Source organism: Phoca vitulina, unplaced genomic scaffold (assembly GCF_004348235.1).
Source record: "Phoca vitulina isolate PV1807 unplaced genomic scaffold, GSC_HSeal_1.0 scaffold2, whole genome shotgun sequence".
In the NCBI taxonomy this organism is placed as follows: domain Eukaryota; kingdom Metazoa; phylum Chordata; class Mammalia; order Carnivora; family Phocidae; genus Phoca; species Phoca vitulina.
Genome location: NW_022589705.1, coordinates 64,489,656 through 64,513,533, shown reverse-complemented (window position 1 = coordinate 64,513,533; position 23,878 = coordinate 64,489,656). Strand labels below are relative to the sequence as shown.

Sequence of the window (23,878 nt, the reverse complement as noted above, 5' to 3'; positions counted from 1 at the left end):
TCTTTACCCTTAGCTGATGTTGCCTTTTCTTTACTGAGAAAATACAACTTTCAGAAAGGAACTCTTCCTATCTTCAAACTTTCCTGCAACTGTGCCCTTCTTGCAACTCCTATTACAAATCCATGTCTTTGTCTCTTAAAACCTTGTTTTAAAAACATTTTTAAAGATTTATCTATCCATGAGAGAGAGAGAGAGAGAGGAAGTGTGTGTGTGGGGGGGGAGGGAGGGGAGAGGGAGAGGGAGAGAGAGAATCTCAAGCAGACTCCCTGCTCAACCCCACCAACCTGAGCCAAAATCAGAGCTTAACCAACTGGGCCACCCAGGTGCTTCTCTCTTAAAATCTTTGAAGTCATCTAAGGGCCTCCATTTGCCCCTTGAAGCCCATCTGAGTGTTCTTCTCAGGGGGTTGCCTGTCTCCCTTTCTATCAAATCATTCCCAGGAGCTTAAATACAAGCTCTAGTACAGCACTGCCCAGTAGAACTTATTGTAGTGGATATGTTCTGTATGAACGCTGTCCAATACAATTGCCACTACCACATGTGACCATTGAGCACTTGAAATGTGGTTAGTGTGACTGAAGAACTTAATTTTTATTTGTATTTAATGAGATTTTTCTCACATGCAGGCAGCAGAGAAATGGAGTTAAAGTTAAAGGGCTTCCCACTGCAATTAGAATATAATCCCAACTCCTTTCCATAACCAAAGGGCCTGAACGACCTGCCTGGGCCTACCTTTCCCACATTCCAGTCTCTGCTTCATTCCCACAGCTCTGGTCTCTCCGTCCTTTTCCAACACAAGCCGTTTTAGGTTTTTTTGCACGCGCTTTTCTTTTTGTGGGACACTCTATTCTAGTCTTTACCTGCTTTTGCTCTTCCCTATCCTTATGTCTGGGCCTAAATGTCACTCTTTACAGGCTTTCTCTGACTACCCTCTACAAATCACAACCACCCCTTGTTATTCTTCCGCTTTTTTCCTTCAAAGCCTGTGTCGCTTTCTCCCTTCCTTCTTGACTATCTACCTCTTCTTAGGTTGGCTTGTTCAGCTCGGCTACCTCCCCATTGGAATTTAAACTCCTCGCGAGCAGACAATAGGTTTCCTCTCGCGTGTGTCGCGTTGCAGACGCCAGCACAGGCCCGCCCATAAGGCGCGCGATGAAGGATCTGCGCACTGGACGAACTACCAGCGGAGGGATGAATGAGCCGGCAGAGGGGCGGGGACGAGAACAGGCGCAGGCCCGCACGGGGGGCGCTCAAGCGCAGCCCCTAAGGGGGCAGCGGAAACCCCGCCCCTTCCGGCCGCGGCGCGGACACCTCGGCAGCCACGGCGGCGGGGCCGCGGCGGGCGCCGACTCGGCCCGCCCTCTTCCCCCCCGCCCCGCCCCGCGCCGCCGCCGGCCGGGCCGCTGTCAGCTCTCCTCAGCGTCGGGCCGAGACGCTGTGTATGCTGAGGCGCTGCGACCGCAGTCTGCTGCACGTCCTGGGCCTTAGCTTCCCGCTGCTGACCCGCCGGCCGCTTTTCCTCTGCCCTCACCGCCTCATGAAACCGCTGGTCGTGTTCGTCCTCGGCGGTCCCGGCGCCGGCAAGGGGACCCAGTGCGCCCGCATCGTCGAGGTGAGGCCCGGGCAGCTGGCGCGCTCCCTGGGCTTGACCGGACGCCGGGTCGGCCCGTCCCGCCGTGCCGGGCGGTCCGCGCCTCCCCCCACCGCCCCCGGAGCCGCGGACTACGAGTCCCGGCGACCATTGCGTCGCCGGCGTGGCGGTGGTCGAGGGTCCTGAGGCGCGCGGCCTCTCGGGACTCGTAGTCCACGTCCGCCCGCCTCGGGGGCGCCCAGAATGGAGGGGGACCTCTTGGGGTCGCTTTGTTCCCGCGCCCCTCTTCCCTTAAAATTTGGGGACCAAGTTCGTTTTGAGAGTGGTCTGGGAGGGGGATTCAGGAGGATCAGCTTCCGGGGACCCCCGGCGCCCGAGGTCAGTGTGTCGCTGGCTGTGAGGTGGTGGGTGAAGGCAGCAGGAGCGCGGGTTCAGGTTAGAGGCAGTGCGCGCTTGCAGCTGTCTGGAGGGGAGACCGGTTTATCCACTCCGCCCCTTCCTGCAAGCCCTCTGTAAACACCAACACCTCCGCTAACCTAACCCTGGTCTTAATCCTGGAAAGGAACCCCGGGGGGCAGGGTGTTGCTTAAGGTATTCTGTGATCTGCCCGGAGCACTTTTCTGACCCTGTCAATGGGCAGTACCAGCTCTAAGGCTCAGCCCGGATTCGTGTGGTCGAAAAGCCGAGGAGCAGAGTATGAGTTCAAGCTTCAACCTCTGGTCCCGCTGCCAACTCACGCTTTGTCCATGGCCAAGTCACTTCCTCTCTCCGAGTCTCAGTTGCACTCTAGACCATAAGAGCTCTGTACCGAGATTTAAACTCAGTGTGGAATACCCCCCAACTCTAAAATTGTGTTACTTTTTTTGTTGTTGCTTCACGACGCGTTAAGGTTACCGGTTCAATTCTGTTAATTTTTTAATTTTCGAAAGATAAACGTGGTTAGCTGCAGTGACACTGTGAGGAGAAAGGCTTATTGGAGAATCTGGGGAATGAAGTTGAAAGGAAAACAGGATATCTAGAAACAAGAGGCGACCAGTGGTGCTGTAAAACACCCAAACAATACCTGTGAAACTCGTGGACCACAAAAGTTTTGACCCAGAACTTCTAAAGTAATGCCCTCTTCTGTTCCAGGACGTGGCTTATATTAGGGTTGGACTTTCATTCCAATCCTGTGTTTGTACAATCCACTCCTGTCCTTTATTTTATTTTTTTAAAAATTTTATTTATTTGACAGCAAGAGCAGGAACACAAGCAGGGGGAGTGGGAGAGGGAGAAGCAGGCTTCCCGCTGAGCAGGGAGCCCGATTCCTGTCCTATATTTTATTCTCTAAAGAGCATCCAAAGAAAGTCAAATGGTAGCATCTACTTCACTACTGTTTTACAGCTGTATTGATAATTACTGATCATTTTTAGGAATAAAAGTGGAACTAATTCAACCAAAACCCCCGTAAATATTTTTCTTCTTGTTTTTGTTGATTCTTTTAACTTTTTAAGACAAGTGGCAATTGAATGATATCGGTGTTTTTTTTTTTTTTAAATATCTGAGATGACTCTTACACGTATATAGCATAATAGGGGACGGAGAAAAGATTTCAAAGTCAAACACATATGGGTTCAAACCCTAACTCTGTCGTTTACTGTTTTTCTTTTTTTTAAGATTCTTTTTTTTTTTTTTAGGGGCGCCTGGGTGGCTCAGTCGTTAAGCGTCTGCCTTCGGCTCAGGTCATGATCCCAGGGTCCTGGGATTGAGCCCTGCATTGGGCTCTCTGCTCCGCGGGAAGCCTGCTTCTCCCTCTCCACTCCCCCTGCTTGTGTTCCCTCTCTTGCTGTGTTTCTCTGTCAAATAAATAAATTTTATTTTTTTTAAGATTTTATTTATTTATTTGACAGCACACAAGCAGGCAGAGTAGCAGGTAGGAGGGAGAGGGAGAAACAGGCTCTCCGCTGAGCAAGGAGCCGGATATGGGGCTCAATCCCAGGACGCTGGGACCATGACCTGAGCCTAAGGCAGTTGCTTAACCAACTGAGCCACCCAGGCGCCCCAGATTTTTTTTTTTTAAGATTTTATTTATTTATTTGAAAGAGAGAGAATGAGAGAGAGAGCGAGTACGTGAGGGGGGGAGGGTCAGAGGGAGAAGTAGACTCCCTGCCGAGCAGGGGAGCCTGATGTGGGACTCAATCCTGGGACTCCAGGATCATGACCTGAGCCGAAGGCAGTTGCTTAACCAACTGAGCCACCCAGGCACCCCAGATTTTATTTATTTTTTAAGTAATCTCTACACCGAACCTGGGGCTTGAACTCACAACCCCTTGGTGAAGAGTTGCATGCTCTACTGACTGAGCCAGCCAGGTGCCCCCACTCCCACCCCCCCATTTACTGTCTTTAGACCCAGGGAAGTTATTACTTTTAGCTGGCCTTTCTCTGTGAAAAGAGAGAAATAATACCTATCTAGTATGGTATTTGTGAATATTAAATGAGGTAAAATATCTGGCACACACAGATGCAGATCATTTTTTTCTCCATTTTAGACTTCCTGTTCTTAATTTATGAAGTTGGTTATTTCTACTTTGAAGTAATATTACTTTAAAAATTGGTTTATGACTGCTATATTTGCATGCATTTAAATATTTTGTTTCTGAATCATAATGTGGCTTTAAATATCCACACCCAAACTAATAATACTCAAATTACTCCACTGCTTTAAAAATAATCTATACATTCTGTAACTAGTATTTATTCTTTACTCTGTTCAGTGATGGCTAATAATGTTTTAAACCTGTTAATTATCAACTATAAGATTTCCATGATTAAATGTTTCATAATGTATTATTCTTTAATATTTTGGCAGTTATATAAGCTTAAATTGTTTTAAACTGTCATCTTCTTTAATGAAAATCATTGCTCTTGATTCCAGTTGCTGTAAACAATTAAATTGATTTCTACAAATTCCAAATAGCTTATAATTTAGCAATTGCTATCTCCTAGCTGACTAAATTAAACAATGGAATGTCCACAACAGTTAAGTCAGAGGTTTTTTTTTTACTCCTCGTGAGTCTTTTGAGATTTTATTTATTTGACAGAAAGAGAGATACAGTGAGAGAGGGAACACAAGCAAGGGGAGTGGGAGAGGGAGAAGCAGACTCCCCGCCAAGCAGGGAACCCGATGCAGGGCTTGATCCCAGGACCCTGGGATCATGACCTGAGCTGAAGGCAGACGCTTAACGACTGAGCCACCCAAGCGCCCCTCCTCGTGAGTCTTTTGTATTTTGACTCAATTTTTATTTCATAGGCAAATAGAAACTGAATCCTAAACAATTGTAATTTGGGAGACTAAGTTTTTTTCTGTAGGGAAAAAGTTCTGTAACTCAAGGTTAAATTCCCTATCATGACAATGCTAATTTAGCTCACAGGGTACCTGAAATATGGCTGAAATAAAATTTGGGGAGGTGGGGAATTACATTGATTTCCAACTCAGGTTGCCAGAAGTACCTATTTGGGCCTGGCTATAGAATCTGAGAATATCTGGCCCTCCAGTGTCCTGGGGCATTGCAGTTAGTTATGAGCGTATAACGGGAGAGAAGCTGGTTTGTATGTATATATGTATTTATTTATGTATTATCTATCTCTTTCTTTTCTCTCTTCCCTCCCTTCCCTCCCTCTCTTCTTTCCTTCCTTCAGGTGAGTTGTACCTCTGCTACTTACTCTCCCAGACCTTGAGGAAGAAAAGGCAAATCTGATACAGTATTTTGAAAGTGTTCTGAACTGGGATGGAAGAATTTGAGGGAGATTTGGGTGTTGACTTCGCCCATTTATTTGTACTGGTCTTCCTCAGTTTTGTTTTATTTTCTAATTGTTTCTAAGTCTGTGTCCTCTTGTACTCAATTTGTTTTTGAAAATTAGCAGTTTTCCAAATCAGTGCAATCCTTTCAGAGTTAAGTGCTTAGAGTTATTGTGGAATAACTTGTTACTAAAAAATCATGGGGATACTCTCTCATTTTTTTAATTTCTAAAATTAAGCTTTATTTATATTGTTTGGCTCAAGAAAAATAATGGTGCCATAACCTAAATTTCTCTTTCACAATAACCACAGTTTTGCATGTGTTAGCTGGAAGGATATTTAAACCTCCCCTCTCCTTTTTTTTTTTTTTTTTTAAGATTTTTTATTTATTCATTTGAGACAGAGAAATAGAGAGAGAGCATGAGCAGGAGAGGGAAGGGATAGGGAGAAGCAGACTTCTTTTTTTTTTTTAAAGATTTTATTTATTTATTTGACAGAGAGAGAAAGCGAGAGAGGGAACACAAGCAGGGGGAGTGCAAAAGGGAGAAGCAGGCTTCCCATAGAGCAGGGAGCCCGATGCGGGGCTTGATCCCAGGACCCTGAGATCATGACCTGAGCCGAAGGCAGTCGCTTAACCGACTGAGCCACCCAGGCGCCCCAGAAGCAGACTTCTTGCTGAGCTGGGAGCCCACTCCGGGCTGGATCATAGGACCTGGAGATCATGACCTGAGCAGATGGCACATTCTCAACCATCTGAGCCACCCAGGCGCCTCTTAAACCTCCTCTCTTTTAAAGGTTTGCTTACATAAACAAATTATGCTGAAGCTTATCTCAATGCCAAATTGCTTTCTTTAGTACCCCAAAAGCATTCTTGTCATCTTCTGTGTCATAAGTTTCTCCAGGGACTATATGGGTAACTCATACTTTGTATGGTCTTCCTACCTACTATGCTTAGAACTTTTGGGATGGTATTAACTTTAAGCATGTAGAAATCAGAAAATTGATTTTATTTGCCTTAGTGTTTCTAGTGCTGAACATTGTGCCTGGCACATAGTAAAAGCTTAATAAGTATTTTTTGAATCAGTGGTTTTAGAGGACACTAGTTTGTACTAAGTTGTAAAAAAGTTTAAAAAAATTTGGTCCCCAGGGGGCGCCCAAGTAGCAGTTAGCTCTCCCAGTTTCAGGACAGAAATGCTTGAATGAGACCTAGCTCTGTCATACTCAGATTTCTTATGTAACACTTCTGCTTACTCTCAGTGAATAAATGGTATGGTTGTGAAAATCTGCTGAGTATTCTAAAATATCCAAGCTCCTGATTATAAATCCCCAAAGCAGATTATGGCTCATAGAAGAAACTTGATAGGAAGATCCACTGAACATTAAGCTTGTTTAAGAATAGGCCTTTCTCTCCTTTTGGTGGGATAGGATAGAGTAAGAGAGGTTTTTTAATAATAGAAAGTTTAAATTATCTGTAAAAGAGATAGTCCACAGAATTCTTGACTCTTCTGCAGTACTGCCTTTTTATTAAAGGTGGTTGTAACTTAGAATTTTTTTTTTTTTTTTTTTGGTTAAGAACTTGTAGAAGGGGAGAATATATTGAGATATTACTATCATTACTTTTGAAAACTTCCTTTTTTTTTTGCCTTTCTGTTTTTAATTACAAAAGTAATACATACTTGGTTGGGAAAAGTAAAATCCCCTCTAATTCTGATGTCACTCATATTGGCTGTCTAGTTTTAACTGCTTCCACATCTCTTTCTCGATATTCTTAGAAATAAAAATGCCAGTGTATATATATTTTTTTACCTCCAGATGGGATTCTTCTATTTTCTACTGAATGTATCATGGATATCCTTTCAGGTCTTTACATATAGATTTAATTCATTCCTTTTTTTTTTTCTTTAAAGATTTTATTATTAGAGAGCTTGAGCTTGAGAGAGAGCTGGAGCAGGGGGGAGGGGCAGAGGCAGAAGCAGACTCCCCGCTGAGCAGGGAGCCCTAGGCAGGGCTCCATCCCAGGACCCTGAGATCATGACAAGTCAGACGCTTAATGGACTGAGCCACCCAGGCACCTGATTTAATTCATTCTTATTAGCAGCTGTAGAATATTCCATAATATGCATGTTCTATAGCATGGTTGTACCATACCCCTATTGATGGACATTCAGGATAGTCTCCAGGAATTGTTTTGCTATTGCAAACAGTACTTCAGAAAACTTCCTTGTAAATATAACATTGCATATGGATACTGTTTTTGTAAGTAAAGTCCCTAAAAGTAGGATTGTTGAGTCAACATTTTTTAAATTTAACTGATAATTGTCAGAATACTTTTCAAAAACATTATACTTACTACATTTCTGTCAGCAGTGTATGGTTCTTTATTAGCACGGGATGGTTATCACTCACTTTAATTTTTGCAAACTTGTAAATCTCCTTTCTAAAATTTTTCTGAGTAAATTCCTCATTTTTTCCAGTAAGTCCACAAAGGTGAAAAGGCATTATTTATTTATTTATTTATTTATTTTGATATTTTATTTATTTATTCCTAAGAGACAGAGAGAGGCAGAGGGAGAAGCAGGTTCCCTACTGAGCAGGGAGCCCGATGCGGGACTCGATCCCAGGACTCTGGGATCATGACCTGAGCCGAAGGCAGACGCCTAACCGTCTGAGCCACCCAGGCACCCCAAGGCATAATTTAAAAAATTTCCTTTTACTTGTCATTTATTCAGAAAACAGTTTTTTGAGAGCTAGGCACTGTGATTGTTGCTGAGATGAATAAAGCACAGATCCTGCTGTTGAAAGCTTTTAGTTAGTGTGGAGGCAAGAAAGTTAATTGGTGACTACATAGAGTGGTAAGTTCTATGATACAAATGTACTAAATATACTATTTAGATAAGGGACATTTAAATTTCAGTCCAGTGGGTCAGGGAGGTCTTCCCAGGGTAGGTGATATGTCTGAACTCAGTTTTGAGGGACGGTAGGAAAGAAGCAGCTGGGAGATGTGGGGGAATAGAGCACACTTAAAGCAGAGTTACCCTTGAATAGGGTGATTGGAGATTTCATTTCTGAGAAAAGCCTAGTGAGAGTAAACCCATATGAGGTTGACCCAGAAAACACTTCCTGAGTGCAGACTGTGTGCTGTTATCTGTGTATGGGGGTATAGGCTTCTAGGGGCTTTCGATTTAGTAAAGATAGATAATACACTTAATAGAATTTTATGAGAAAAGATATGAAAAACTTTTGCAAATATTCAAGTTTAACATTACATTGTTTTATTTCTTTTTTAAAGATTTTATTTATTTATTTGACAGAGAGAGACACTGAGAGAGGAAACACAAGCAGGGGGAGTGGGAGAGGGAGAAGCAGGCTTCCCACCGAGCAGGGAGCCTGATGTGGGGCTGGATCCCAGGACCCTGGGATCATGACCTGAGCTGAAGGAGGCTCCCCTAACATTACATTGTTTTAAAACTGTTTATCTTGTAGTTTTGCTTTCTGAACTGTATTGTAATGTCTTCAAGGGTGGGGACTCTGTCTTTTACTCCTCCTACCTGGTGTTTGAAATGCTTGCTCATCTTTAAGATCTTAGCTTACAGAGATTCCCAGACGTCTCGGTTCATGGTGCCCTTAGTGCTCAGTAATTTTTTTCGCAACTAAATAAGTTATATTTGTTAAGTAATTAGGTCTGAACAATACTTAGGTATTTTCAAACAACTTGTGATCTTTGTCCATAGCTCCCACACCTCCCAAAACCCTTGGAATTTCCCCAGTGTTGAGAGTTACAAAAGTGTTTCTTGTTATGTTAATGAGGTGGGAGGGGGTGCTGGTTGACAGGAAAACCAACTGTTAGATCAGAGGTTTGGAACGTTCAGTCTCACCCCTCCCCCTCACCTCCAGGGAGGGGAGTGAGCCTGGATGTTTACTCAATTGCCAATGGCCAATGATTTAATCAATCAAGACTATGTCTTGAAGCTTCCAAAAATGAGGACGGGGTTCAGAGAGCTTCTGGGTTGGTGAAAGATTCAGGGAGAGACACTTGTCTGGAGAAGCATTAAAGCTCTGTGCCCTTGTGCTACGCATATATCTAGCTGTTCCCGAGTCATATCCTCTTTATAGTAAACCAGTGATCTAGAAAGTAAAATGTTTCTCAGAGTTTTGTGAGCCATTCTAGCAAACTAATCAAACCCGAAGAGGGGGTCTTGGGGCCCTCTAATTTATAGCCAGTTGGTCAGAAGTACAGGCAATACCTTGGACATGGGACTGGGCTCTGAAGTGGTGATGGTGGGGGGCAGTCTTTTAGAACCAAACCTTTAACCTGTGGAAGCTGACCGTATCTCTGGGTAGATAGTGTCAGAATTGAGTTGAATTTTCACACACTCTGCTGGTATTCCGAGAATTGTGTAAGGGGATCCTGTCCCTCAAGTTGGAATTGGGTCCGGGAACCCCAAAGACTACCCCATTAGACCATAAACTCCATATGGGTGGAGAACCCTGAATTTCTGATTTACTCTCATGTTTTTAGTGCCCAGCACAATGTCTGGCATAAATTGATGCTCAGTGAACATTTAAGTAGATTTTGAAGCCATTCAGATCTGGGTTCCTGCCCCTTGGTGAGTTACTTAAATTTTTGCTTTTTTAGTTTCTTCCACTGAAAATTTGGGATATTAATTTACTTTTCATGGTGATTATGAGGTTTAACCAAAAATGTCTGGCAGAGTGCCTAATACATGTTATTATTATTTCATATATGTTAGCACCCCCCCCCCACTTTTGCCTACTCTGTGCTTAGCCATAAATAGTCAATGAAGGAAATGCTTTGAGTAGTGTAAGTAGCTATACTTTGGGTACATTTTGGTACAAGTAGCTACATTCTTAGTCATTAGACTGAAGAGAAATTGAACTGAAAGGATATGAATTAATGTCAAAGTGTCATACCTATGTATTGTCTGTTAGGCAATATGTAGAGTTCAGATTCTAGAGTCAGACTGCCTGGGTTTGGTTTTCATCCTAACACCTACTGTGTGTATGACTTCAGCCAAGTCATTTAATCTCTCTGGGCTTAAATTTCTTCATCTGTAAAATGGGAATAATAATATATAGTATCTACCTCATGGGGTGGTGTGCAGATTAAATGAGCTAATATATGTAAAGTTCTTAGAGCGGTGCCAGGCCCGTGGTATATCATACATAAATGTTAGCTGTTTTTATTATTATCATCATCTTTTTATATGTTAATTTTGTATATCCCCCTCCCTCATCTGCTTTCTTTGACTTGATTGAGATGCCTACCCCCATTTACTCCCTCCTACTTTGATAGCTATACAGTCTGTTTTTAGTGTTTGCCCTAGAAATTTTAAGCATACATGTTATTTAACTTAAGTCTAATTAATATTTTTACTTCCCCCCCAACAATAGAAATACCTTAGGGGCGCCTGGGTGGCTCAGTTGGTTAAGTGACTGCCTTCGGCTCAGGTCATGATCCTGGAGTCTCGGGATCGAGTCCCACATCGGGCTGCTTGCTCAGCAGGGAGTCTGCTTCTCCCTCTGATCTTCCCCCATCTCATACTCTCTCTCTCTGTCTCATTCTCTCTCTCAAATAAATAAATAAAATCTTTAAAAAAAAAAAAAAAAAGAAAAAAGAAATACCTTAGGATGCTTAAATACTATAGTGATTTTTTAAATCCCTACAAATGACGTGTTAATGTTTTATAGCAATGATGTAATGTTTGTGTAGAATAACTCACATGTATACCAATTTGTCTATTCACCATTTGTTTTTGCAGCTCAGAATTTCCTTCTTTTTTCCTTAACAAGTTTCTTTAATCTGTATGGGCTTGTGGTTAGGAATTGTTGCTGTTTTCTCTGCATGGTGGGTTCTCTTTTCTAGTAGCCACTAAGAATATCATCCTTTTGGGGTTATGACTTTTTAGCTCTTTGATCTGACCTCCAAACCTATTTAGGCCTCAGTCTTTTCCCTCTTTCCCCAGTCTGTGGGCCATTAAATCCCAGGTTCTAGCCATCAGAAATTTAGGGGTGGGGAAAGACCCTAGGGCGGCCACAACTCTAACATGCACTCACTCTAGATTTGTGCATCCTCAGTTTAGCTAAATCTGAGTTACTCCTTTAATTTTCTGCCAGCTCAGTCATGCATTGAAAAATAATATATATATATGTATGTATGTATACAGGGTGCCTGGCTGGCTTAGTCAGTAGAGCATGAGATTCTTGATCTCGGGGTCATGAGTTTGAGCCCCACATTGGGTGTAGAGATTACTTAAGAAAATAAAGAAAAAATATAAAAAGTACTCCATTTGGGGTGCCTGGCTGGCTCAGTGGGTGGAGCATGTGGCTCTTGATCTTCGGGTTGTGGGTTCAAGCCCCATGTTGGATATAGAGATTATTTTAGAATGAAATCTTAAAAAATACACACACACACACACTCACACATATCCAACTACATGGGTTTGCTATGCAGGGAGGAGTTTCTCTGAGTGTACATGTATATCCTACCCCCAAGAAAATTAGATGCCTCTACCTAAGTCTTAGCTCAGAGCGCCTCTTCAGTATCGGTTCTTTCCCTTATCCTTACTCTCTTTGAAATCTACTTGATGTACACCCTTTGGGTTAAAGTTTCAGTGACAGTAATGGGTTAATCTAAATACCACATTCTAGTTAAGATTCTGATGGGGAGAGTACTTCATTCCCTGAGGACCTCCCAAAGTCACATAGGAGTACAGTATTTTTTCTAATGGTTGTCCTGAATTGAAATTCAGAGCACTTCAGAGAAGTTCTCTAGTAGTGGGACTTTTAGATCAGGTAAGAGAGAAGGGGTGGGCATGGGTGATAACCGTCTTATTCTTCATGTCATGTTGGCCTAATCATACCGACTCTTGTTAACCTTAAAGCTAATACCAGTTGCCTTTGAAAATGTATTTGCTTTAACATTTCTGTTGCTTTAACCTGGCAAATCAAGAACATTTTTATAGACTAAACATGTGATAAGAGCATCTAGAATTTAATAGAGATTTGAGTGGATGTATTGTTTGCCAACAGTTTTATGCAGCCTGGTAAATAAAGCTAACAAAAAACATTACTTTGGTAAAGGAAAAAACACCAGTTGTTACCTACCATTCTCAGAAACTTTCACTTTGAAGGACTGGGTCCCATGAATTGCTTTCTATGCCTGGTTTCCATGTCTTTTCCAGAAGACCCATAAGTTGGTTTTATTCATCATTAGGTTATATCTTATATCAACAAACAAATATGCTTAACTTGGGGCTACACAAAAGACTGCTTCCCTGCCCCCTATCTGTTTGGAACTTCTATCATGTATTTGTCACTGGTGTGTGCCATTGGAAAGTATTATGTGTTTAATTTAACCTATAAGATTTACCTTTATAATTATGGTTTAGGTAGATAACATGAATTAATATTTTCTTGGTGTCTACAGGGAGTAGAGAGACAGCCCAGACGCTTTGATTATGTGATTGGGAATTGACTTAATGGCTAACATAGGTTTTTATATAGTGGACAGTTTTATTTGCTACTTATTTAGTGATTATTGGGTGAGGCAGGTGGCAAGTGGAAATGGTAACGGTGTCAGAAGCGGTAGTGGTGTCAAAAGGCAAGAGTGAAGCAGGGATGATCAGAATCTGGCTGAATGGTAGATAGGCCAGATATGCCTGGCTCTTTGTGTGTGGGTAAAGTTCTCCTCTCATCCCATGCTAGGATACGACCGACTGATAAAGTACATCAACTTTGAGTTTCCTCTTTAATTTCTACCAGCAGATTCTGTTATTTAAAGGCAGTAAGGAGCTTGAAGGTGAAAGACTGTCTCTAGGCCTGTCACGTAGGAATTGCCCCAGAAGCCCACTGTGGATTAATAGTCAGACTTGGGTTCAAGTGCTGGTTTCCTCTCCACTAACTGGCAGATCGGTTTATCTCAATGTTCCCTTTTGTAAAAGGAGGGGTATAGAAGTAGGTGGTCTTGCCAACTCTGAAACAAATCTGTATCCCGGGACTTCAGTATTAGATAGCATGTAATCCAGTGTATTCACACTCAGAGGCAAATTATCCAGTTGCCATGAATATGTATACCTTCTGTGCCATTCTGTGCTGTATGAATTGTGAGCGTCAAGGAATTGTATTTAATAAATTCCTGTGTATTTCATGTTTACATAGAGCTTCAGGCTGGTAACAAAGAATGTGTAAGGTGGGAAAAGGAATAGCTTTCTGAAATAGAATTGTGTATGTATGTATTTTTTTAATTACAAATATGTAAGAATTGGGGTATTAGGACCAACTTTCTTACAATATAGCATAGAATTAGAAAGCATGTAGACTTTGAAGTTAGATGTTGGTTTGAATCTCAGTCTACCACCTACAGCTGTATTCGCTAACTTTTCTGATTCTGTATCTTCATTTGTAAAGTGATGATAATGCTCATCTCACTGGGTTGTTAGGAAGATGAAATGAGGTGATGCTTCTACAGTGTTCAGCACAGTACATGATACTGAGTGTATAGGTGGTAACACTTATTACTTTAGAAAAGATCTGTAGGAAAGAGATCAAAAGTAATTTGGATAAACGTAGTTTTGGGGAGCATTATATTCTCATTGTTGGCTGTTACATATAAAATGATTGCTCATACTGATCAGTTTATAAATTTTAGAAAATCTGGTACAGTATTTAGAGTCTATGGAATATGAAAGATCTTTGTACTTGGAGAAAATATTTGGAGTTAGCTTAACTTTAAAAATCCTAGAAAGGGTGAGTGGATTTAAGGAAGTTTATAGTATAAATGCTATTTATATTCAAAATAGATTATTAGATGCCAAATGGAGCTAATGACCTAATGATGGGTTAAGTGTCATAAGCTAATACTATATATATATACTTTAAATGTCCTGTTATTAAAGATGTGCATACTTCTTATTTTGGTTACTTTTTTATTATGCAAGTAGTATAGACACATTATTCAAAATTTAGAAAATACAGATACATAAAAATAAGAATACAGGGGCTCCTGGGTAGCTCAGTCAGTTAAACATCTGCCTTTGGCTCAAGTCATGATCTCAGGGTCCTGGGATCAAGCCCCACATTGGGCTCCTCACTCAGAGGGCAGTCTGCTTGTCCCTCTCCCTCTGCCCCTAGCCCCGCTCATGCTTTCTCTTCTCTCTCTCAAATAAATAAAATCTTAAAAAAAAAAAAAAAAAAAAAAGAGGGCACCTGTGTGGCTCAGTCTGTTAAGCATCTGCCTTTGGCTCAGGTCATGATCCCAGGGTCCTGGGATCAAGCCCCACATTGGGTTCCCTGCTCGGCAGGAAGCCTGCTTCTCCCTCTCCCACTCCCCCTGCTTGTGTTCCCTCTCTCACTGTCTCTGTCTGTCAAAAAATAAATAAAATCTTTAAAAAAAAAAAAAAGTATAAAAATTACCAGTGATCTTACCATCCAGAGAAAGCTACCATCAATCACTATTTTCGGGCATATTCTTCCAGACATTTTTTTTTTTTAGTAGGCTCATGCTATCTGGAAACCTGCTTTTTCACTTATAATATCATAAACATATTACTATGTTAATAAATATACTTTTATCATATAATCTATATAATAATATACAGTATAGATTAGATATGTTATATAATTAATTGCCTATTTTGGAAATTTTGTTGTTTGTGATTTTTCAGAAATTGTATTTTTTTTTAAAGATTTTATTTATTTCAGAGAGAGAGAGGAGGGAGAGCATGCACACATGAGCAGGGGGAGGGGAAGGGGCAGAGGGAGAAGCAGACTCCCTGCTGAGCAGGGAGCCCAATGCAGGGCTTGATTCCAGGACCCCGGGATCATGACCTGAGCTGAAGGCAGACGCCTAACCAACGGAGCCACCCAGGCGCCCCTGTATTCTGTTTTTTTTTTAAATAACTTCATTGAGATATAATTTCCGTACCAAACGATTCACCCATTTGAAGTGTATAATTCAGTGGTTTTGGTATATTGCATTGTTAATTTTTTTAAATTGTGGTAAAATACAACTAAGATTTCTCATTTTAACGATCTTAAGTGTACAGTTGAGCAGCATTAATCACATTCATCACATACATTGTGCAGCTGTCACCACTTTTCTAAAACTTCTTTGATACACAAACAGAAACTGTGCCATATAGAGATAAGTTCCCATTCCTCCCTTTTCCCAGTCCCTGTTAACCTCTGATCTACTTTCTCCCTTTATGAATTTGCCTATCTTGGGTTCTTCATACAAGTGGAATCACAATATTTGTCTTGTTGTATCTAGCTTATTTCGCTTAGCATACTGTTTTCAAGGTTCATACACATGAGCATGTGTCAGAACTTTCTTCCTTTTTATGGCTAATGTTTCATAGTATGAATATCATATTTTGTTTATCCATTTATCTGTTGTGGGACAGGGCTGCTTCCACCTTTTGGCTATTGTGAATAATGCTGCAGTGAACATTGGCATACAAGCATCTGTTTGAGTCTCTGTTTTGAATTCTTTTGGGTATATAGCTGGGAATATAATTGTTGGGTCATATGATGAGTTTCTCAACTTGTTGAGGAACTGCCAAACTGTTTTCCACAGTGGCTGTTAAGATTTTACTTTCCCATCAGCAATGTATGAGGGTTCCAATTTCTTCACATCCTTACCAACACTTAATTATTTTTGGTTTAATTACAACCATCCTAGTAGTGTGAAGTGGGATCTCATTGTGGTTTTGATCTGTATTTCCCTAATGACTAGCATGAGCATCTTTCCTGGACTTGTCGGTCATTTGTGTATCTTTGGAGAAATGTCTATTCAAGTCTTTGACCCATTTATTAATTGAGTTGTCTTTTTGTTGTTCAGTTATAGGAGTTCTTTATTCTAGATATTAAGAAGCCTTTGTCAGATAGATGATATGCAAACATTTTATGTTTAACCTTTTGAGGAACTGCTTGACTTTCTCAAAGTGGCTGCACCATTTTACATTCCTACCTACCGGGTGTAAGGGTTCCAATTTCTTGACATACTGGCCAGCACTTCTTATCTGTTTTTTTCATTTGTTTGTTTGTTTGTTTTAAAGATTTTATTTATTTGTCAGAGAGAGAGAGAGCACAAGCAGGGGGAGCGGCAGGCAGAAGGAGAGGGAGAAGCAGGCTCCCTGCTGAGCAAGGAACCCCGATGTGGGACTCGATCCCAGGACCCTGGGATCATGACCTGAGCTGAAGGCAAACGCTTAACCGACTGAGCCACCCCGGCGTCCCTGTTTTGTTTTTTTAATAGCTATCCCAGCGGGTGTGAAGTGGTATCTTACTATGGTTTTGATTTGCATTTCCCTAGTGACTAATGATGTTGAGGAACTTTCCCGTATTTACCAGGCATTTGTTTTGTTTTTTCTTTTTTAAAAATATTTTATTTATTTATTTGACAGAGAGAGACATAGCGAGAGAGGGAACACAAGCAGGGGGAGTGGGAGAGGGAGAAGCAGGCTTCCCGCCAAGCGGGGAGCCCGATGCGGGGCTCGATCCCAGGACCCTGGGATCATGACCTGAGCCGAAGGCAGACGCTTAATGACTGAGCCACCCAGGCGCCCCTTGCAAGACTTTTGTATATCTGCTTTGGAGAAATGTCTATTTGGATCCCTTGTCCTTTTTTTCTTTCTTTTTAAAATTGCATTTTAAAAATTGTCTTTGTTCATTATTTTAATTGGGTTATCTTTTTATTATTGAGTTATAAAGTTGTTTACGTATTTTAGATACAAGTCCCTTATCCACATAGATACATGATTTGCAAATATTTTCTCCCATCCTGTGGGTTGTCTTTTCATTTTCTTGGTAGTATCCTTGGAAGCACAGTAGTTCTTAATTTTGATGAGGCCTTACATCTTGCACTTAGAACATACGGTATGCTTTCTATTGCCTATGATGCAGAGATTAAAAGACTGATAAGTAAGTTTAAAAAAGGACAGCTGGTAAGTGTATGTCTTGTACTTGGGACTGAGAGTAGGGGGTGGATAAGAGCGGGGGTAGTGGCGGATGCAAAGGAAGAGTGGGTGTAACAGATTCTTATTACTTTCTTGACTGATTCTAGGGTGTAATTGAGTCCAAGTTAAGTCAGACTAGTGGGGTGGGCGAGAGAAGTTGCCCATTTGGCAGAATGGTTTCTAGCATTCTTCCTGTTGTGTAGTTATGGCAGGAAAGAAAATTTGCCATAAAATTTCCCATATGTTTACCACTTTTTCCCTTATAGGAAGAAATTAGTCTCTAATCAAGAACTGGGAGTCCCTTATATTCTGCTCTACATTATAAAAATGGGTACAGTTATCTGTGGCCAACATTGAATTCCAGGCTGGGTTAGGATTTGATGGCTGTGCCATCAAAAAAGTGTATTCTTAGACTGACTTTGATTGATTGATTGTTGATGTACAATGTTACATTAATTTCAGGTGTACATAGTGATTCAGCATCTCTGTAGGTTATGCTGTGTCACAATAAGTGTAGTTACCATCTGCCACTGTACAATGCTATCACAATATTATTGACTACATTCCCTATACTGTATCTTCTATTCTCATAATTTATTCATTCCATAATTGGAAGCTTGTATCTCCCACTTCCCCTCACCCATTTTGCCCATCCCCCTTCCCTCTGGTAACCATCAGTTTATTCTCTGTATTTGTAGATTTGATCCTGCTTTTTGTTTATTCATTTGTTTTTCTGACTTTAATTTTAGATTCAGCAAAATGTAATGAAACTACACTTTATATCCCAAATTTTAAAAACATGTACTATCTTTAAAAGCCAAATAAATAATAGTTTTGGGATGCCTGGGTGGCTCAGTCGGTTAAGCGTCTGCCTTCAGCTCTGGTGGTGATCCCAGGGTCCTGGGATGGAGTCCCGAATTGGCCTCCTTGCTCCATGGGGAGCCTGCTTCTCCCTCTGCCTGCAGCTCCCCCTGCTTGTGCTCTCTCTCTGGCACATAAATAAATAAATAAATAAAATCTTTGAAAAAAAATAATGGTTTTGCTCACACTTTCTTCTATTAGCACAGGTTGGTGGACTAAAATGAAGATGATTCTTTGTTAAAGTTAAGCAAGATTAATTATGTCTAAAAAATCAGTTGAGAGAGGTTGCTTGGCACAATAAAGTTCTGAAAGTGCTCCAAAGGGTTATTCTGGAGACTAGAAGTAGTATGAGTATATTGTCTTTGTCATGAAGGTGTCATTTCCAGAACAACTTGCTTATAATTTTGAACTCTAGTGCCTAGAGTAGGGTTTCATTGGAATAGGTTTCCTTTTAAACCTTTGCTGCTGTGCCTTTTGGATTCTCTCAACTGAGTGTTGTCTCTAAATTTCCATCTGCTTCTAGGCTATAAAACTGAACTGTTTTCTGTCTCCTTCTGTAATTCTTGACTTCATGCCCACGCAGTATGTTTTTGTGTTGCTATATTATACTTTTGTTTCTCTTTTGTTTAAGGAATGGATCACTTTACAGAAAAATTTTTATTCAAACATTTGAATTAGTTTTTGCTATTCTCTACAATGATTTAGTTTTAAATTTTAAATAAATTTTTGATTGTACAGGTCCTCTTTCCCTTTTTCCTTGAAATTACATTTTTTTTTTAAAGATTTTTTATTTAGGGGCGCCTGGGTGGCTCAGTTGGTTAAGCGACTGCCTTCGGCTCAGGTCATGATCCTGGAGTCCCGGGATCGAGTCCCACATCAGGCTCCCTGCTCAGCCCGGAGTCTGCTTCTCCCTCTGACCCTCCTCCCTCTCATGCTCTCTGTCTCTCATTGTCTCTCTCACAAATAAATAAAATCTTTAAAAAAAAAAAAAAAAATTAAAAAAAATAAAAAATAAAAAATAAAGATTTTTTATTTATTTATTTGACAGACAGAAAGAGCACAAGCAGGCGGAGTAGCAGGTAGAGGGAGAGGGAGAAGCAGGCTTCCCGCTGAGCAGGGAGCCTGATGCAGGGCCCCATCCCAGGACTCTGGGATCCTGACCTGAGCCGAAGGCAGTTGCTTAACCAACTGAGCCACCCAGGCGCGCCAAATTACATGTTTTTTTATATAGGGATTTTATCCTTTGTGTGAGGCTTTTTGAATTCCATTTTGCTGTTTTCTTAGGATTTTATATATACATATATATGTACTTTTTTTTTTTTTAAGATTTTTATTTCTAAGTAATCTCTACACCCAATTTGGGGCTTGAACTTAGAACCCTTAGATCAGGAGTTACATGCTCCACTGACTGAGCCAGCCAGACGCCCCAAGGATTTTATTTTTTTTATTTTTATTTATTTATTTTATTTATTTTTTATTATTATGTTAATCACCATACATTACATCATTAGTTTTTGATGTAGTGTTCCATGATTCATTGTTTGCATATAACACCCAGTGCTCCATGCAGTACGTGCCCTCTTTAATACCCATCACCAGGCTAACCCATCCCCCCAACCCTCCCCTCTTGTTTCTCAGAGTCCATAGTCTCTCATGGTCTAAGGATTTTATATTAATAAAACATTTAAATCATTAATTTTTCTTTGTGGTATTTGCCATTTAGAGATGTGTAGGTAGTATATATGCTTTATGTAAAAGCATATATATTAAATTAAAACTTTAAAAAGCTTATATGTATATGTGTACATTATAAAAGATTCAAACATTTTGAAAGTGCATAAAGTAAAAATGAAAGTTCTCCTTAATCAACCTCAGAGTACTCCTTATGTAATCACTTAAAAATTTTTTTTGTGTGTTTCTGGTCTTTTTTTAATGTAGGCGCCACGCCCAACCTGGGGCTCCAACTCATGACACTGAGACTAAGAGTAGCGTGCTCTACTGACTGAGCCAGCCACGCACCCCTCTGGTCCTTTTTTTGATGTATCTATACACAGATATAATGCATGCACACCTATGTGCACACACCTTGCCTGTTGTTTTGTGACTTGCATATTTTTGCTTAACAGTGTATCTTGGATAGCTTTCCATATAGGTAGCTCTACTTCATTCGTAATACATACAGTGATCTATTTAACCTCTTGTACATTGGTGAACATTTTGATTTTGTTTACAAATGATGCTGTGAACATTCATGTACAGAATGCCTTTTTTTTTTTTTTAAGATTTTATTTATTTATTTGACAGAGAGAGCACAAACGGGGAGCAGCAGGCAGAGGGAGAGGGAGAGGGAGAAGCAGGCTCCCCGCTGAGCAAGGAGCCCGGTGTGGGACTCGATCCCAGGCCCTGGAACCATGACCCGAACAGAAGGCAGATGCTGGGGGCGCCTGGGTGGCTCAGTTGTTAAGCGTCTGCCTTCGGCTCAGGTCAGGATCCCCCTGGGGTCCTGGGATCGAGCCCTGCATGGGGCTCCCTGCTTGGCAGGAAGCCTGCTTCTCTCCCTCTCCCACTACTCCTGCTTGTGTTCCCTCTCTCGCTGTGTCTCTCTCTGTCAAATAAATAAAATCTTTAAAAAAAAAAAAAGGCAGATGCTTAACGGGTTGAGCCACCCAGGCCTCCCTGTACAGAATGTCTTCATGCGCATGTGCAACTCTTTCAGTAGCAACAGCTCCTAGAGACGTAAGTACTGAGCCAGAGGGCGTGTAAACTTAAATTCTGATAGATTCTGCTACATTGCCCTCTAAAAAGGCTGAACCAGTTCACACTCTCACAAAGTATGAGGATGCTGTTTTTTCCCCACCCCACCCTCCATTCTTGCCATAGCCAGATAGAGCAGTCTTTTTATTTTAACCAATCTGATGGGTGGAAAATGGAATCACATTGGTTTTTGTTTTTAAGATTTTATTTATTTATTTGACAGAGACACAGTGAGAGAGGGACCACAAGCAGGGGGAGTGAGAGAGGGAGAAGTAGACTTCCCGCGAAGCGGGGAGCCTAACACGGGGCTCGATCCTAGGACCCCGGGATCATGACCTGAGCTGAAGGCAGACGCTTAACAACTGAGCCACCTAGGTGCCCCGGAATCACATTGTTTTAATTTGCATTTTCATGATTACCAGTGAATTAAGCATCTGTTCTTTTCTGTGAATTGTTCATTCATATCGTTTGCCCATTTCTGTATTGAGGTTTTTTTCTTTGTTAGTATGATCTCTTTATGTACAGTATGTATTACCCCTTTCACCTTTGTATGGTGAAAACATTTTCTTCTAGGCTCTTGCTTGTTATTTGATTATATTTATGATATCTTTCTTTGTTCCAAAGTTTTTATTATTTATGTGGTCAGACATAAATCTCAGCTGACTTGGTTCTTGTTTTAGAATGCCTTTTTTGTATCTCAAGATTATTTTTCTCTAGTACTGTCATAGGGTTTTTTCCTTGTGTTGTTTTAGTTTTCATATAGTATGATGCAGGAATCTGATTTAATTTTTTCCCAGATGGGTAGGTAGTTGCACAAGTATCATTTATTAAATAGTTAATCTTTTCCTCATTGATTTTTATTTCATTTAAAATTTTTTTTTAATATTTTATTTATTTATCTGACAGACACAGCAAGAGAGGGAACACAAGCAGGGGGAGTGGGAGAGGGAGAAGCGGGCTTCCCACCAAGCAGGGAGCCTGATGTGGGGCTCATTCCCAAGACCCTGAGATCATGACTGGAGCTGAAGGCAGACGCTTAACGACTGAGCCACCCAGGTGCCCTTAAGTTTTTTTTTTTTTTTTTTAAGATTTTATTTATTCGAGAGAGAGAGCGAGAGTGAGCACAAGTGAGGGGTAGGCAGAAGGAGAGGGAGAAGCAGACTCTCAGTTGAGCAGGGAGCCCAATGTGGGGCTCAATCCCAGGACTCTGAGATCAAGACCCGAGCAGAAGGCAGATGCTTAACTGACTGAGCCACCCAGGTGCCACTTCATTTAAGTTTTCTTTAACTTTTTTTTTTTTAAGTACTCTCTGTGCCCAACGTGGGGCTCAAACTCAGGACCCCGAGATCAAGAGTTGTATGCTCTACTGACTGAGCCAGCCAGCCACTCCCCTTATTGGTTTTTAGATGCTAAGTCTATCGTTTCTTTTTAAAGATTTTACTTATTTATTTAAGAGACAGAGCACGAGAGCAGGGTGAGGGGCAGAGGAAGAAGCAGACTCTCTGCTGAGCAGGGAGCCTGATGTGGGGCTGGATCCCTGGGACTCTGGGATCACTACCTGAGCTGAAGGCAGCTGCTTAACCAGCTGAGCCACCCAGGCGCCCCAAGTCTATCATTTATTGAAATCCCATTTACACCTGGGTCAGTTTTGGGACTGTTGAGTCTCATTTGTTCTGTTTGCGTATTTTTATACTAGTGTTATACTGTTTTAATTACTATAGTTTTATAATATGCTACCTGGTAGGACAAGTTTCCACTTGTTGTTATTAAAATTATTTTCAGGTTTGGCCATTCTGCTCACAGTTACTGTCTGATAAACTTGAGAATCAGTTCATTCTGTTTCATTAAAAAAATTAATTCCAGTTGAATTTTGATTGAGGTTGCAATAAATTCATAGATTAATTTGTGGAATTTTAAAATATTTACAGTATTGCGTCTTTCTGTTCAGGAACACAGAAGCACAGAATGCCTTCTTTTTACTTATTTATTTTTTAAAAATATTTTATTTATTTTTTTAAGTAAACTCTTTGCCCAGTGTGGGACTTGAACTCATGACCCTGACATTGAGAGTCACACGCCCTTCCAATTGAGCCAGCCAGATGCCCCAAATGCTTTCTTTTTGTGATAATGGTTTTAAGGGTTTTTAATTTCTTTATATGATTTTTATACATTAGTTTTAGGTTTAATCCTAAATTTAAGTTTTTATTGCTGTTTTGAATAGGATCTTTTAAAATGTATATTTTCTAATTAATCATTGCTAGTTGATTGGAAAGCTATTGATCTGTTTGTTTATAAGCAAGATAAATTCCTGTTCTCATAAAATTTTAAATGTACTCAAATATATCTCTGATGCCAATTTTTGGAGCCTCTGTGTTTGAGGCTATTTGCATAGTGGATTGGATTGTCATTTATCATACTATACTTGTTCTGTAGTTATTCGTTGACTTTGCTCCTTTCTTGTGTACATTTGTATGCTGTTGAGCCTGTTTGGTAGTTCTTTTCCTTAATTAGTATGTAATTTGTAGTTTAGCCACTGATTATTTTGGACTTTGCTCCAGGAATAATCTGAATGTGTTTGTCTAACTTCTCCCTGACGTGAATGCTCTCATAGTAGGTCTTAAATCTAGCAGTGTAGACCATGTATTTAGGAGTATGTTCTTAAGGAGATGCCTCTAGTTGTAATAGCTAATAACAATACTTTGCTGTAGCTGATAGTGTAGTGTAGATATTATTTCTGATAGTATAGATACTGTGTTTTAGAAATGAAGAAGCTGAGATCTAAGAAAGGTTACATAATTTTCCAGTGTCACACAGGGTTGTGACAGAGTTTAGTCTTAAAACTAATCCCTTAACTTTCAATTCAGTGTTCCGAGGATGTGACTTCATGCAAAGTTCTTATGTCCTTGTGGTTCTTGCTGA

General features: G+C 40.7%; 1 protein-coding gene across 1 annotated transcript in view; it reads left to right on the top strand.

Annotated features, from left to right (window-relative positions):
* The first annotated feature begins 1,372 nt into the window (after positions 1-1,372).
* CMPK1 (cytidine/uridine monophosphate kinase 1) overlaps positions 1,373-23,878 on the top strand; it is a 38,069-nt gene continuing 15,563 nt past the window's right edge. The window contains exon 1 of the mRNA XM_032429548.1: positions 1,373-1,612. Within this exon, the coding sequence (XP_032285439.1) occupies positions 1,442-1,612 (171 nt within the window). The 5' untranslated portion in view covers positions 1,373-1,441. The remainder of the gene's footprint in view (positions 1,613-23,878) is intronic.